This window comes from Pocillopora damicornis, chromosome 4, assembly GCF_964200805.1.
Source record: "Pocillopora damicornis chromosome 4, jaPocDami1.2, whole genome shotgun sequence".
Taxonomy (NCBI): domain Eukaryota; kingdom Metazoa; phylum Cnidaria; class Anthozoa; order Scleractinia; family Pocilloporidae; genus Pocillopora; species Pocillopora damicornis.
This window is the reverse complement of record NC_142673.1, coordinates 12,253,415-12,269,712: the sequence shown is the minus strand read 5'-3', so window position 1 is coordinate 12,269,712 and position 16,298 is coordinate 12,253,415. Positions and strand designations below refer to the sequence as shown.

At 37.6% G+C, this 16,298-nt stretch overlaps 2 protein-coding genes across 2 annotated transcripts; both read right to left on the bottom strand.

Annotated features, from left to right (window-relative positions):
• Positions 1-141: 141 nt before the first annotated feature.
• On the bottom strand, positions 142-11,872 carry LOC113668349 (proton-coupled zinc antiporter SLC30A5-like). Its single transcript, XM_027184239.2, has 17 exons — positions 11,726-11,872; positions 10,246-10,368; positions 10,079-10,145; positions 9,867-9,952; positions 9,014-9,101; positions 8,552-8,630; positions 7,681-7,757; positions 6,878-6,962; positions 6,617-6,699; positions 5,706-5,988; positions 4,486-4,676; positions 3,715-3,872; positions 3,031-3,160; positions 2,353-2,560; positions 1,741-1,967; positions 1,187-1,315; positions 142-726 (listed from the first exon to the last, which is right to left on the bottom strand). Exons 1-17 carry the CDS (start codon positions 11,800-11,802, stop codon positions 538-540), a joined length of 2,280 nt encoding a protein of 759 aa, XP_027040040.2. The 5' UTR covers positions 11,803-11,872; the 3' UTR covers positions 142-537.
• An 874-nt stretch (positions 11,873-12,746) lies between these two features.
• LOC149046831 (uncharacterized) lies at positions 12,747-14,505 on the bottom strand. Its single transcript, XM_089204606.1, has 2 exons — positions 14,195-14,505; positions 12,747-13,719 (listed from the first exon to the last, which is right to left on the bottom strand). Exons 1-2 carry the CDS (start codon positions 14,331-14,333, stop codon positions 12,842-12,844), a joined length of 1,017 nt encoding a protein of 338 aa, XP_089060732.1. The 5' UTR covers positions 14,334-14,505; the 3' UTR covers positions 12,747-12,841.
• Between the last annotated feature and the right edge of the window lie 1,793 nt (positions 14,506-16,298).

Below are 16,298 nucleotides of genomic sequence, written 5' to 3'. Positions count from 1 at the left end.
GCCATGTTTAACGAGCGGCCGCAGTCGGCACAATGTTTCACCGGAAACCGCTGACGAAAAATGGGCCTTTCAGCGTAAAAGAGTTCTGTAGAAATGCCACCCCCCCCCCCCCCTGATAAATAACACGTATAAGGCCCCATGTAAAATGGTAAGAGTACAGGACAATATATTGTTTCATTTACTTTACAAGAGTGCACCTATCTACATGACAAATTCTGACAAACATCAGAATTCGCCAGCATAAGAAGTCTTACAGGAGATACATCACGATAGTTTGAACTATTTTTACAAAGTTCAACAAAAAGAAAGAAAATTCGAGGTTGGACAGGATGAAATACTGCAAAGTGTTAAATACAAAGCCGTAAAAAAAAGAGAGAGTTGCCAACGATGGAGAAAAGTAAAAACAAATGTAAACAGAAAAAACCCTGAAAAGTTGAACCACATATTTCACGATGCCCCAGTCGTGACATAGCTCCTTAAAACTTCGTTGGATGGAAAATAAATAACAATTATATCAGTTATAAATTACATTATTCGTCAAACGGCTTTTATCACACCGTAGTCAAATTCTCCACCAGAGGAGGACAATCCCATATCAGCACCCTGCTTCAGGGCTAACACAGATTTGTATCCAGCAGACAAGGCCGACATATGATGGAAGAAAGCTTCTTTTTCCACTTGAACACTAAATTTATTGATACCGTATTCTTTGAAAAGCGCGCTGACCTGGAGAAAGAGAGAAAAGGTTGCCATTCGTTAAACTCAAAGAAAGCATGCCAATAGATATAGCGATCAACCAACCCTCTCTGTCGAAACGCATCGTTGCTCAGTAAACAAAAATGTAATTTAACAAAATAATAACTGGAAGAAGTCACGCCTACCTAGCAGAACCACAAGAGGTAAAACAACGATTTTCAAAACTCAGGAGGGAAAAATATTTGTCTTCTTTCTAGCGAGGCAGAAAATCTAAAGACGAGTTGGACCGTGAAACAAACCCGATGAGTAGGGGGATGGAGGGCTCATAAATTTGCAAGCCCACCGAGCGCCATATGTACATGGTGCCCCCTCATGACCGTAGCCCGAAAAACTATTTTTGAGTTTGCTTGATGTTAGTTATACTTCGGGTTTTGCTTCTTTCTGTAACTTTCACTTGCCTTTATTGCGTTTATTTCTACTAGTCACAAACCTGCTGAATAATCCTCTGTTCGTTTGCTGACGGAGCTACTTGTACATGAATGACGCCAACTATGGAATCAGATGAGTGTCTCCAGAAATGAGGATCACGGTACGACAAAACACCGTCCAGTGATAAAATCTGCCGACATAAAACAATAGAGGCCCGTTTTTATTTTTTGTTTTTTTTTTTGTTTTTTATTATTCAGAACATTGCGTAGGACTTCAAACGAAGAAATCAAATGTCTTTTGAGTATTTAAAGAACTGTTTGTTTAGTTTTTTTCACCAAATTTCCTTGAAGGGAAGGACTAAGAAGACGTGGGATGAAGGAAGCTTGGCAACTAACATCTCAGTGATACGTTTTCTAGTCAAGTAAACTTACGTCAGTACCCTATCCATCTAAGAGGAGAGCGAAGGCACCGTGGCCTCAAACTATGTTATATCCAAGAACAATAACCTCTAACCCCAACCCAAACTTGAACCTAGAGTCTTTGAAAGACAAACCTTCACAAAACGCCTCAGCCCTTAGCAGATAAAGAATGGTGTAATCTTCATGTTAGGCCTACCTTATTAAAAGCACTGCCTAGAGTTTTGTCCAAGTCTCCTGGTGTTCTTAATAATAACACTTGTGAGGACTCCTGTAGGAGAGGAAGGACACTGAGGAAAATCAAAACTGCGATGAATAACGAACAAAGAGGATCAGCAATAAAGAATCCAAATTGTTCAATGAGCACAGAGGACACTATGACTCCTACACTTCCCATGGTATCAGCGACAACGTGAAGAAATACACCTGCAAAAGACAAAAATCTTGATTATTTGAAAATAGTACCATACAAAGCCAGGTTTTAACCCGGAATGTTAGCATGACGACCGTTGCATTTTGAGCTAATAAGCATCAACAGAATTTCTTGGTGTATTAGCTGATGGCCTGGTGCCGCCTTAGTACTGTAGTTGCCATTGCGTGTGTTTTCTTTCTTTGTATAGAGTATGATTACGGGTAAATTGTAACATCAAAAAGAGCATTGTAATGCCAATTTCAATCCAATTCAAGTGGTGGATTGAGAAAGACGACTCAAGGAAAATTTCAGTACCTTATTAATATTTTGTGAATCTAAAAATGCAACAAATATGGCATTTTTCGTAAAATGATATATGTAGTATTGAATCTTACCTACCTTGCATGTTTACACTACGATCATGATGTTCATCATGGGCGTGCCCGTGTCCATGACTGTGACCATGGTGTCCATGACTGTGCCCATGGCTACCATGGCCACCATGGCCATGGTGACTGTGACCGTGTGAACTGCTACCATGTGAGTGCGCATGTCTGAACGCAAATATACCAACCAAATTTACCACAAGTCCTCCAACAGAAACAACCTAAAGAAGAGATTTTATACCTTTTAATTACTATTCATAATGTCCATCAACAGGCGAGTAAATCTGGGCCCGATTGTTCGAAGGTTGGATAACGCTATTCTACAGATCAATCACTTTCCAGCGTCACCGTAAATAGAAAAAGCAACACAATTCTAACAAACAGTAAAAAGCATTTTCGTAGTTCTCTACGTTAGGGTCTGTCTTGTAAAGATGAGAATCTCCATTAACACGCACGAAAAAACCTCGTGGCATCTGTCCATTTTTTTTATTTAATGGAACAGAAAACTATTTTCCAGTTCACACTTTATGGAAAGTCGTTATTTTAAGAGTGGAACCTTCCAAAGACTTCCACAAGTGTAGGTTGCTCAAAAATGAAACTTTTCATCCGATTCATTCAAATACTCTGAACTACCCACAAAGCTCAAAACAACACAACAATGGCACTCCACTTGAACACAAACAGTACTCACTAATAATCTTTCAGTGCTGACTGTTGGAGGATCAAACAGACGCTGAATTGCGGCAATGAAAACAAAGAAGGAGATTACCACCAAGAAAATACCGTTGACAAAGCCTGATAAAATCTCTACACGGCCATAACTGCAAAGACAAGGCTTGTATTAGAATAAAGTAACTATCCTAATTAAACATAACCACGTATTTCTCGCGGAATATACTTAAATAAGATTACGTGGCATCTAAAAAATACGACTATACGAGAAAACAAAGTTGACTGACAAATTATTCCTTTATACCCTAACATCAGTATGCCTATTATTGAAACCTTTCTCGATACATTTACTGTACTCCTGACATCAGTAAACATTCTCCATGCTGTTCTCTATACATCACCTGAGGCACCGACAAGGAGAATTTGTTTAACAATCAAGAGGTTCTTTAGTGAGTGATCATTCCCTTTATTCTCATGACCTTAATGTGTGATTCAAGGGTGATATTGTAAGGAGAAATCAGATGCTAGTCACACTTAGGTCAAAGCTGAGGGTTAAAATAACCGCTTTAGAAAGACAGAACAGGCAAGTACACCATGTGTCTTGCACTGTCACACGGATAGTGCAGACCTAAACCTGCAGAATATGCAGCTAGGATCAAAATAAAAGCTTAAAAACCATGACAATAATGTATCTTGTACATACCCATAGGAAAATGTCCTAGAAGCTTTCCACCTAGCCATGAGAGCTGCACAAAGTCCAATAACAAGAGCAGTGCAGTCAAACAGCATATGGAAACCATCTGATATCAGACCAAGGCTGTTGGTCCAGGCACCATACAACAGCTCTATTCCTGTGAACAGCTGCAATCATGATAAACAGAAAATCACATGAGGGTGAAGAGTTACCCAAGGAAACAAGAAACAAAAGAAGATCACCCTAAAAAAGAGATGAGGCAGTGCAGCTCAACTAAACCAACAGTCAAATGAATGAAATGAAACTTTAGAGACATTTGATGTAACAACCACAATAAAATAAATAAATAAATAGACAAATAAAAACCTAATAAGATCAACCTGTTAAATTAAGGTACGATAATCATGAGACAAACCCTGAATTTAAAACATATTATTAATACTATGTTGTGGTGCATCTGTTTGGTGATAGATCACAGATCACGTCCAAATGTGGTAAAAACAAAGTGGCACACAAGGTGCAGCCAAGAGTGTTGCTCATGTTGACAAATTCAACATCTTCTGTGATTTTTTTGCTGAGCATAGACACTATTTGTTTTATTCATAAAAGCGTCAATATTGTCTGTGCATTTGTCTGCCACTAGATCAAAAGAACAAAAATACATGTTAAATTCAGCTTATCCTATAATTTCAGTCTGTTTTACAGAATTTGTTTCTGCATGATTCTTTCAGAACACCACACAGATTTTGCCAAGTATTATGGACAGAATTCATTGCATACCAGATTGAGACAAAGGAAGTAAAATATCTGCCTAGATTCTGACTGCTCCACAATTTGTCTCAAAAGACTTTGCACTGTCGTCAGTACTGACTGTGGTGTTTGGAAGTTATAGATTGGCAGGCCACCAGTTGTGTAACCAATCAGATTTCCTTTGGTCATACGAGGAGATGGCCTTGACAATAACCTTGTGGCTAGGAAAATATGCAACAGTTAGCTCCAAACTTAACAGTATTTTGAAATAATGGTATCGTTCATGTTTACCACATGGTCTTATGCAAAACTTTGACAATTCATATTATAAAAAGGGACTAATGATACATGGAGAACTAGGGGAGAAAAACTGTTATGAGACAATTAGGCTGGTTTGGTTTTGCCATTAATTTCCGATTTTTCAATTCAACTACAGTTGAACTTGTATTAAGCAGTCAACTAAGTGGAGTGGCAGGGTGACCTCTTGATAAAGATTCCACAGAATAAGGCGTTACAAAGACAATGGAAAATACCATTTCATTCTGTAATTTACCAATTAATGGACAAAAACTTGTTTAAAAATACTACTACCACTGATTTCAGGAGATAAACATGGATTAACTTTTACTTGAAAGATTATTCTTAGTTTTCCTCGAATGGTTCTGCTTAAAGTGACCATTCAAAACAGGTGGAGAACAATACAAATAGGCAGTTGGGACTCAGTCAAGGCTGACCACCACCACTTAATGGAGGTGACTGCTCCTTAGCGGAGAAAATTACAATAAGGATGGGGACAAAATTTTGGGGCTTTGAATTCCACTGCTGGTGACCACTTAATACAGAGTAACCACATGATACTATGCCACTTAATAAGCATAGCTGTTTATGGATGAGTAATGTGACAATCTGAGATGGTAACAGTCTGTTATCATGTGGATATGGATATGCAGCAAGAGCTTTTGGAGAACAAAATTTTTTATGAAATTGGGCCAACATGCTTGAATCATTATCCCCCTCTCTCATCCATATCATAATCTATTAATTTCATCTTCAAGCTCACTGGAACATACCAAAAAAAGTATACTGAAAACATTTAAGGAAATAACAAAAACATCAGGGCAAATTCATATTACAGTCTAACAATTTGCATCACGTACTGCCCCAGTGTAACTAATAAACAAAAAGTTCAAACTCTAATCACTGTTTAAGAAACATTTATTTAAAAGATGACTCAAAAACACCAAACTTACCCAGCACAAAGAAAAAAGCAGCAAAAAGTGTTCCAGCTGATACTAGATGTGGTTCAGATTGTTTGCCGTGGTGCCATTCATGCATGCTCCACACCCATGGCTTATCCCACAACAATGCTATGATCACAGCTGATAAGAATGAAGCTATGGAGCCTATCTTTCCTGTCCTAACTGACTCCAGTTTTGCCACACAGAAAGACTCAATGTAGAAGTCAAAAATGAATACAACAAAAATGACCACAGCCAGAGGAATTATTGCTTCAAGCCAGTCAACATCTGTTGTCTGTTTAGCCATAAGAGAAAAAAAACATACATTTATTATTCAACCTGCAACACTTTCTATATTCAAAAACTACTCTGTTATTGATGGGAGTCTGCAGTAGTTCCATCATGCAGTGCCTTTGGTAGTGTGTACTGTGCCAGAAAATAACTGGATAGAGATAATAATTAGGTAATGGGCAAGTAAAGACATCTATCAATGAGTTGAGTTTGGCCTTTCTTTCAGATTAACCTTCATGACCTTCAAAATTGTCGTCTTTACTGTCATGAAAAATCAACCTTCACCACTGAATCTTTGTAGGTACATGTGACTATACAGACTCTATTTTGGAATGTGTCAATGATCTGTCAAACCCAAGAACATTTTTTAACATCTTGTGGATATAGTGGTATTCCTTTGGTTCTTTACCAATCCCTCTTCCATTACAGTCTCTGATTGTGACATTCATTTTTAAATGCATAAATTCATAATAGCTTCAAAAAGGAATGTTTTGAGGTTTTAAGAGCTTCTTTTTTCCAATAAGAATGTGGCAGAACTCTGAAGATGAACAAGCTCTACAGGAGAAAACTCATAATAAAAGCAAAGATAGTTGAGACTTTTCATTGCCTATTTATAGGCAGCTATCACATACTTGAGTAAAATTTGATAACAGAGCCAAAGGAAGAAGAAGCACAGTTGAAACACAACTTGAAAGAGCAGCTAGTCTTTTGGCACCTGGAGATCAATAAAATTGAAAGACAGTTAATGCAGACTGTATTTCCTTACGTTTACTTAGAAATCCAAGCATACATATATGTAGGACAGAGTTTTCAAAGCCATAACCTTGGCAATGTTGGTGTAAGAAAGTATTGAAGCTTCAAAATCAAAACCAGAGACCCCCTGATAATCTTACCTCCAATCTCAACTGCTAAAGTTCTTGAAACATTCTTGTGAGCAATTTTAAACAAAAGAACAAGAACTAAAAGAATCAGGCCACCCTACCACAATAAAAAATAACAATAATAAATTAAAAAACAAGGCAATTATTAAATTTACAATTAATTCTGATAACAGAAATTATCACTTAAACTTTTATTCCCAAGAACACTGTAATATTCATTCTCTCTAACATCAGCCATACATTTTTCATGGGAGTTAAAAATTTAGGGTCCAGTCCAAGATTATCCTCAAGTTAATATACTTCATCCTTATCACTTATGATAAGCTCCTGGAATTCTACACTGTAATGATGCCATAGAGGTGGATTTGTAACAGGTGGCTTTTAGGAGCAAGAGAGTGAACAACTGCTCCTTTTATAGTATACTATATTTCCACTCCTTTGCCTTAATTTGACTAAGATAAGGAAAGGAAATTCCAGGGCCCAGTTGTTTGAAGGCTGATTAAGGTTACTCCAGGGTTAAATTTTAGTCCAGGTTTCTATATTCCTTTGATCACAAGACTTTAATGGGATAATTTTCTCTCGTCTTTTTAAAACATGCAATCATCAAATTGTAGAAAAAAAAAATTAGACTGGATTTTGTTTTAAAGCTTAAATTAGATTTTACACTAACCCTGGGTTATCTTAACCCAACTTTGAGCAAACTGGTCTAGAGCAATAAATATATAGTTATATGTTTAACACCCTCATAGTTCCAAAAGTGAAAGACGACAATTTCATTTGTTTAAGAGCTTCTTCCAATCAATACTCTTCATTACCTTGTGATCTGGTAAACCTAGCCAAGACAAGACTTGATAGTACCAATGAATCCACTGGCTTTTGTGATGACCCTCCGCTGATCACAAGTTAAGAAAACATCACTCCTGGATATTCTCAATTTTAAAAATACAGCTTCTTACTATGAAAGTACACCAACTCTGATAAAAAATTAACAGTATCTGAACAGTAACCTTCAGTTCAGATTTCAGTCCAAAAGTTATAAATTATTGCAGAACAAGAAGAGGAATGTTTACTTATTAACTGACTTTGGTCAGGCCAGACACCAACTTTGTTACAGGTTTGGATGTCATAAACTTAAGCCAAATAGTTTCCCATCCAACCAAACCAAACTCAGTCTGTAAGTGCTTTATCATATGACCTCTAAGTCTTGAAAATTTTGAAGTTATGTTTGAACCTAAATACTCCAAGATACAATCATAAATTTCATACAAAAGGGCTTGTGGAGGACAACTACAAAAAAATCCTACTAAGAAGAACTTTTACCCAACTTCTTTCAGTCAAAAAAGAAACTCACATTCCCTTGGAAAAGAAAACTTGTTCTCTCAATTTTTTTTTTAAATTCACGTTCCCTGAAAATGCTTATTGTTTGCAAGAAAGTTATCTAAAAGGTGCAAATCTGTGACAGTAATTATTGTTCCAACAATTTTGTATTATGGTTGGCTAACCAATCTAAAAGACTTCTTCTGGCAATTTTTTTGGTAACATAGCCATGTAAGTGATGGGGCTGCTTTTTCAGGACCAACTCATGTCAACCCATCAAAATATTGACTTGTAGAGTAAGGCTCCATGAGTCAACATTAAAGATAAACATCATTATTTAAAAATAGAGTTTTCTACATAAAAAGATACGATGGCTCAAACTTGGAGAATCATTATCAAACAGTAGAAGACACAAAATTCCTAATAAAAACAGTAATGATCCTCTGACCTGAAAAACAATCAAAATAAAACAACAAGTTAATAAAGTTCCCATGCAAGTTTTCCAAATGATTTTTTCTTTCATTATTTGTGTGACAGTCTGTCTGGCCATCAGCAGTTCTACTGATCTAATGGTTCATTCATTTGATGGTTCATTCATTTGATTGTTCATCCATTTATTCCTTTGCAAATTCTTTAAAATTAATAAAAATCTGACATCTCTTGATTCAAGGAATTCTTTAAGATATTACTGTTCCTCCAAAGAGCATCTTATCTACGCAAGTTTCTTCAAGATATTAAAACCAGTCATTAAAACACAGTCAATACCATTGGAGGATAGGTGTCCAACATAAAAAGAGAGGAGCTATTGAAATACAGATCTATTGAAATTACCTTTGATGGGCCAGTACCACCAGAATGAAAAAGAACTCCTAATGCTGCCAATACCACAGCATCACTATGTTCATAGAGTAAAACAGTTCTGTACAAAACAACCAGATCACAATGAGCTTACATTTAGTAACTACCTTAAAGATGTTCAATTCAAGTTATACCATTGTAAAAATCTCAGAAGAAAGCAGAATGGCAGAAAATATATAAACCTTGCATACTCTTGCGTACAAAACTGCATTTAGAATGATGTATATACATGTAGATCATGGCCTTCATTAACCCTCAGACCCCTGAGAATAACTAGGATCTAATTTATCCTAATAATAATACCCCTGAATCAAAGATTATGGTCTCAAGAATAATGGAAATGGTCATTAACTAGACAAATTCTTGATTGTCAAACAAACTCTACTTATCATTGCCTTAGAGAAATGTATAGAGAACAGTATAGAGAATATGCATACTGAACGGCTAAGAATATATGAAAGTCATATATTTGAACTGCGAATAAAGACATGAATGAAAGTGATCCTCGCAGTAATGTAGACTACTTAAGTAGCACTGAAAATAAGGCCTGAAAAAAAAATTCAGGCTTGTACACGATTTGAACCCATGACCTCTGCAATACCAGTGCAGCGCTCTACCAATTGAGCTAACAAGCCAACTGGGAGCTGGTCATTATGTTGGTTCCAAATAAACCCATGAAGTGATCATCACTTGACACTTTGGAACCAACATAGTGCACATTAATGTGAGGATCACTTTCATTCAAATATGAATACTGTTGACATTTGGGTGTTAAGAGTTAATCAAAACTATGAGTGTATAGTAGTTTGTGTGGTTTACTGCTTACCTTAAAGCACCACAAAGGGTAAGTCCTTCGAGCCATATCAGACCTATTATAGTTGATACTAAAGCATGTTTACCAATCTTGTACCACTGAAAAAAATATGGTATTTTTTTAATGAACTCTGGGAAGTTTCCATCAAAATTCCATCAAACTAAATCTCAGTGAAAAAAAAATTGTCCTTCTGTCATCAAGTAAGAAAAAGCATGTAACTGTACCTGATTGGAAGTAATTTTTTTTCCTGATGACACAGGTCTTTGTAATATAACGAGGACAACAGTAGTGCTAAAAAAGGACAGACAAAAATCCAGCAACTTCATTAGAATAACATCTGATGTAATAATAAAAAATGCAAGGGTATCCTTAAATAGTTACTGGTACTTACCAAAGCCTAACAACAAATAAGAATTGAACAACATGAATGACTTTCAGCTGCTCATATGTCACAAATAAACCAAATGTATGAAGAAATTTAGCAACCACCAGTGCGATTACATATGGTGTAGTCCTGTAAACAACAAGGTGAAAAAAACTACTTTAAAAGTCAATCTCAAAAACTGTAATTGATAATAATAGGCCTTAGGCTTGTGTGGGAATACCCAGTTTCACCCCCAAGCCTTACTTTCAAGGTGTGGACTGATTAATTTTAATTGAAAGTATGTGCAAAACACTGAAATGAAACAAATACCCACAAGAAAATAACAAGAAAGCAGTAATGATGCATGAAGATAAGGTTTTGGGAAGGTTTTCAGTGTACAACACCATCATGCATAGGATCTATTGATAATGATAATGATAACAATAGATATGGCTAACAAAGCTACAGTGCATCATACATCTAAAAGTATCATTTAAACATCCTGCTACCTTGATTGACTTATTGTTATTCTTATTCAGTTAATGCTTGGTGTGTTGTGCTCTTTTTGGACTTGCTCTTGTTAATTAAGTTCATTGGTCCAAATTTCAGAATAGTTTTAACCCTTTACACCCTATCATCAGTATGCAAACTCTCCATACTATACTCTATACATTTCACAAGGTGCCGACAAGGAGAATTTTTTTAGAAATCAAGGGCTTCTTGAGTTGGTGATCATTTCCTTTATTCTCATAGCCTAAATGTGTGATTCAGAGATGATATTGTGAGGAGAAATTCGATGTTACTCACTCTTAGGGGTTAAAGATTTAAGTCAAAATAAACCAGGCATAAGCAGCAACATGGTAATATGTTGAGGTGACCATACAGTTTGAAAAAGAAAAAAAAAAAGCTGTTACTGAAAGGAGAAATTTTTTAAGAGAACATTGAGTATTTCCTTTCTCTGTAAAAGACCTTGATGCACATAACATTCAGAGAATACTGTAAAATTATCTTTTGCTCATGCTTAGTTGACAAGATATAACATCCGTAACCAGTAAGACTAATTTTAACTTATTATATTTGATCAGAGCCTTCAAAACAATCAAAATGGGAAGTCTACAATATATCAGAACCACCGCTATGGGTTTCTGCTCGATATTTTCTGAAAAAAATTAAACTCAGTCACTTAAAACTACCAATGTACAATTCAAATCGAAACGAAAAAATGGCTTGATGCAGAGTTTAATTTTTGCGCAAAAATAGTTTTTTGGGTAGTTTGTGTCCATCTCTTTTGTGGAAATTAAAGTGAGTATTTACCTTTACACACACGTCGTGCATATTCAGTTCATTGAGATCAATTCGTTTTTCTGAATTTAAGGCCCTAGAATTACTCCCATATTTACATAAGTTTCTTTTAAAATATTTTGTATTGGATATTTTTTTTACAGGCGATTCAATTACCTTCTAAGAGAATTTGGTATAGAGAAACAGGTCAAACTATTAAACTTACACTGTGTATTGGCCAATCGGTCCTAGTTGACGCTTGTTAAAAAGCAAATGGTCAGAATACATCTCTACATCCTCCATTTTGAACGAAGCATGAGCTGGCAACACAAATGGCAACAGACGCTGACCTAATGCTGTCGCTCCCTGCCTCTACGTGGGTAGTCTATCCTCTACACCTTCATTATGCCGACAAGAGGAATTTGTTTAACAATCAGGAGCTTCTTAAGTCGGTGATCATTTCCTATATTCTGATAACCTTACATTTGACTCACGTTAACTAGTCAAGTCACCCAAAAGTCACCCCTCCCACCTCACATCTCGAAGTTATGTCACCCGATCTAAAGTTATGTCGACCAAACTAAAGTTATATCGCCCACGATTTTTAGTCATGTTGGCCGATGCCCGAAATCCGGAGTGATGTCGCTCGAGATCTTATAGTGAATTAAGAGAAGAAACAATTACAATTAGCTCTGTTAGCATCATTTCCGTTAGGCATAAATTATTGATCAAGCATTGGATGTTGTCCTTCAGTGGCACAGTGTTATAAAGTCAGTATGCTACAATAATTCAGTTTTCCGAGCTTTCGCCGATCTACGGCATCATCAGAGAATGTAGACGGAATCTTTGAAGTGGAGAGTATACCGCATTTACATACCTGCCATCGTTCTGTCCTATTGTCAGCTGAACCCCTATTATCTAGCCTAACACCTCGCCCAATATACTCTCCACTTCAAAGATTCCATCTACATTCCCTGATGATGCTTGGAGAACTTAATTATCGTAGTATACCTGGCCGCACTTGATTTACACGTCCGACTTTATAAATTATCGAGTTCCAAGGTTTAGTAACGTATGTAAATACACCAAAAGGGCTGTTCGATCAATTGGTACCTTCATCACTTTCTAGTGATATGCCATTTTTATGTTGCTTTCTAATAATGTGCCATTTTATGTTTTTATGTTCTATTTACACAGATATTTGTCGTCCAAAGACCACGTAAACTCATAGAGAGGTTATTTTACTGATATGCTCGCCTCTGATGAGCACAAATAAGCAGTTTGCTCATCAACAAACATTGTAGGCCTCTCATCCCTGCATTAAGAAGAACTGGAATGCGAATTACAAACCTGTCGGGTATGGCAATAAATGCTGAACTTGTACCGAGACTGGTACGTGGGGTCCTATGGCATTACTAGGGTGTGCATTCTGTGCCGCAGGTACACAGTTTCGTTGACCCGTGTAACAAATCTCGGTATTTGGCCATGTGTTGGGTACAGCGTTCATTGATAAAGGAGTTGGCCAGGTGTTGGAAACAGAGGGAGGTAGCCAATGCACCATTCCTGACATAGGCCCCATAACATTGCCAGCATTAGGATTCTGCAATGCAGGTATACCGTTTGCTTGGCCCGTGTAATCCATGATGGCATTTGGCCATGTGTTGGGTACAACGTTCATTGGTGAAGGAGATAGCCAGGTATTGGAAGTAGAGGGTAGAGGCCGTGGCGCAACTCCTGGCATAGACCTCAAAAGATTGCCAGCACTTGGATTCTGCACTGCAAGTACACCGTTTGCTTGGTCCATGTGACCCATGTTGGTAGTTGGCCATATGTTGGGTACAATGTTAATTGGTGTGGGAGTCTGCCAGTTGTTGAGGACAAGAGGCCGTTGGCATGGTGCTACTCCTAATGACGGCCCCAAAGAATAACCAGGATATGGAGACATCATGTTCATCGGCATCATAATCATCGATATTGTGTTCATTGGCCTCATGTTCATCGGTATGGGTGCTGGCCAGTTACTGGAGGCAAGATACCATGCCCTAAGCGCCATCATGGGATTATAAACATTTGGAATTGGTATCGTAGGTACAACATTTCTTTGGTCCCTGTCGGTATTTGTCCATGTAGCATCTGGCAGAACATTTATCGGAGGGTAAGCTGACCGGGTGTTGGAGGCAGGAGACCGCACCCTTGGTGTTTCCATCCTAAAGTGTCTCCCTATAAAAAAATAAAACACTCTTTCTAGTTATTAATGGCAAAAAATCACGTAAGTTGCTTTGCTTTGCGTTTGGCTGTGCTCAATTTCCTTACAGTCCGTTAAATCGTGCGTCATGGATTTTCGTTGCATGCTGTGCATATGTGTGATGTATTTTCATACCTTCGTATTCCGCTGTGAAATGAAACTAGAGAAACTGGAGAAGCTTTGTATTCCGCTGAGTTCGAATTTAGCTGTGTCCCTCCATTCGAGCTAAGCTGAAGAGCTTTTCTTTGCATTGCTCTGCATTTTGTTGCACCTGACATTTCTCCATTGCGTTGAACCACCAAGTTTTTAATTAAACTGTATTTTACTCTGGACCGGTAATCGCATCGTATTGAGAGATAAGGAGCCATGTATACAATAAGATTCACTAGAACGAGAACATTAGTGTGTATGATCTTAAGTTGCTACGATAAGTCTGTTCTCCGTACTTACCTGATGGGCTGGGATGGAACATCGGCGGGAGATGGCTAGGCAGGGGATGGCTCCAAGGAGGTGCCTCCACCCCAAGCATTTGCAGAGGACCACATGATCGCATCCGCCCTTGAACTGGTTCCTTGTCATAACTCTTCATCGTCGGACCTTTCCCTTTGGGTTGCACTTCTTTATTTGGTGAAACATTCTGTAGAGAAATTATGCCAGAAGAAGCTCGTTAGGATATAATCCCTCCTCAAAAACATCTAGAGTTCAAATTCTTAGATGGGATCGTGACGCTTATTTGTTGGAGACTTCTTTGAACTCAATCCTAATAAGGCAAATACTAAGCTCCGGGTAAAGATGATAGTTTGCAAAGGAATTTGTTTTCTTTCATTTCAGAAAGAGATGGCCGGCTACAGGAAAAACGCTTCTTTGTCATACCGGTCAAGCATCTCGTCTATCTGTGTGGAACGAAGAAACAGACGTCAGATGGTGATTTTCCCGATACCCAAGAATATATTCCAAGAAAATTATATGCTTGAAGAACACTGTGAACAGGGATGAAAAAGATTCTGAGAATCTTTTCTCATTCCAGATGTCGGGGGTCATACACAGGGACAACTTGTGTTGAACTTGACACCTGTGAGAGGTCTGAAGTTCTTCCAATGTTAATAAAAGATCTTGCGCGTGGGAACCAAATGGAGGAAACAAAAATGCTGATACCCTTCCTTTTGACTTGAAACCCGTGCACCAAAACCGTTGAGAACGGTTCTGGTGCACTGTTCAAAGGTTGATGACTCTCTAAGTTTACCGAGAGAAACCAAGTTCTTTATTGTTGACCTCAAACTCAGTGACTGGGATTAAAGAAAAAGCATAGTGTTATTTAATAAATCCGACATTTATTAATTCGATGACGCCTTTGTATTTATGCCACCGAAATCTTTCAAACCAGATTGAAGAGCCTCAGAGCCCTCAGAACCCACAGAACCCACAAACTGACACAGAACCGGAGTCTGATCTGTCATAAATATTTTGCGCCAGCTCAATAGCTTAAAATAGGTACAAATGCTAGTGGTCTTGACTGAATTTTCTTTTATCTGCTACCCTAAACCATTTTTAAAACAGAGATTTGAAGTTTCCGCGCAGTCTCTCTTATTACCACGATCCCCTAAATCTTCTCTGAGAAACAATGGGGAAGACAATTTCCGATCTTGCACTGGACCCGTTGACTTCTTACTACGCAAGGTGATTTCTGGAAAGATTACCCTCTGTCTCATCGCTCTGAGACAGAACCCGTCGCTCTGACGAAGGGTTAACGCTCGAAATGTCAGCTTTGAAACTGTTACGGTGGCCAATTTACGTTATCAATTCAGTTGATAAAATTAAATTACCCTGTTCTACTCCCCCAGCGACGCAGCACAACAGTTCCTTTAGAAACTTACTCCTTTACCCTCTGTCTCATTTTGAGAATGCTAACCAAGCTGATGCGATGTCACTTTGGCCTTGTTTTACTACTCTATCTACTTGTTTCAGAAATCTTGCGCCACTTTCTTTACCAATCAGATTCAAAACTTAAACCAATCGCGAAGAGTTCAATCTCGTTTTCCCATGTGACAAGAGAAAGTGTTTACAGTGGCTATCTCACTGCTAGGGTCCCTGACGATTTTAGTGGTTTTTTTTCGCTTTTCGAAAACTCTGATAATGTTAAATTAGGATGTAGTACCTTCTCTACCCCGTCGCTTGAAGGATAATCTTCCATATCATGTTTTTCTAAAACGCGTTTCGCTATTTCACTAACAGTAAATAATGCCTGCCACACTGTGACAAAAGGCATATTCACAAATTGTGAGAAAGGTTTGAATATGTCTGAATCAATTGACGTCACAGAGGTTAGTCAAATAAACGCAAGTAATTAATGTTGCGCGCGCAGTTTTCTGATCGTTAGTGAAATAAGCTGAATTTTCGTCACTAAAACTGTTACAGAGGTCACTTAAACAAAATGAAATAATCACATAATAATGAACAATGACTCCAACTTCAGTCTATATTACGCACCTATTAAAATCAGGCAGTGATAAAATCCCCTAAATTCACCTCTAACAAATAAAGAAAGGGAAAAGTT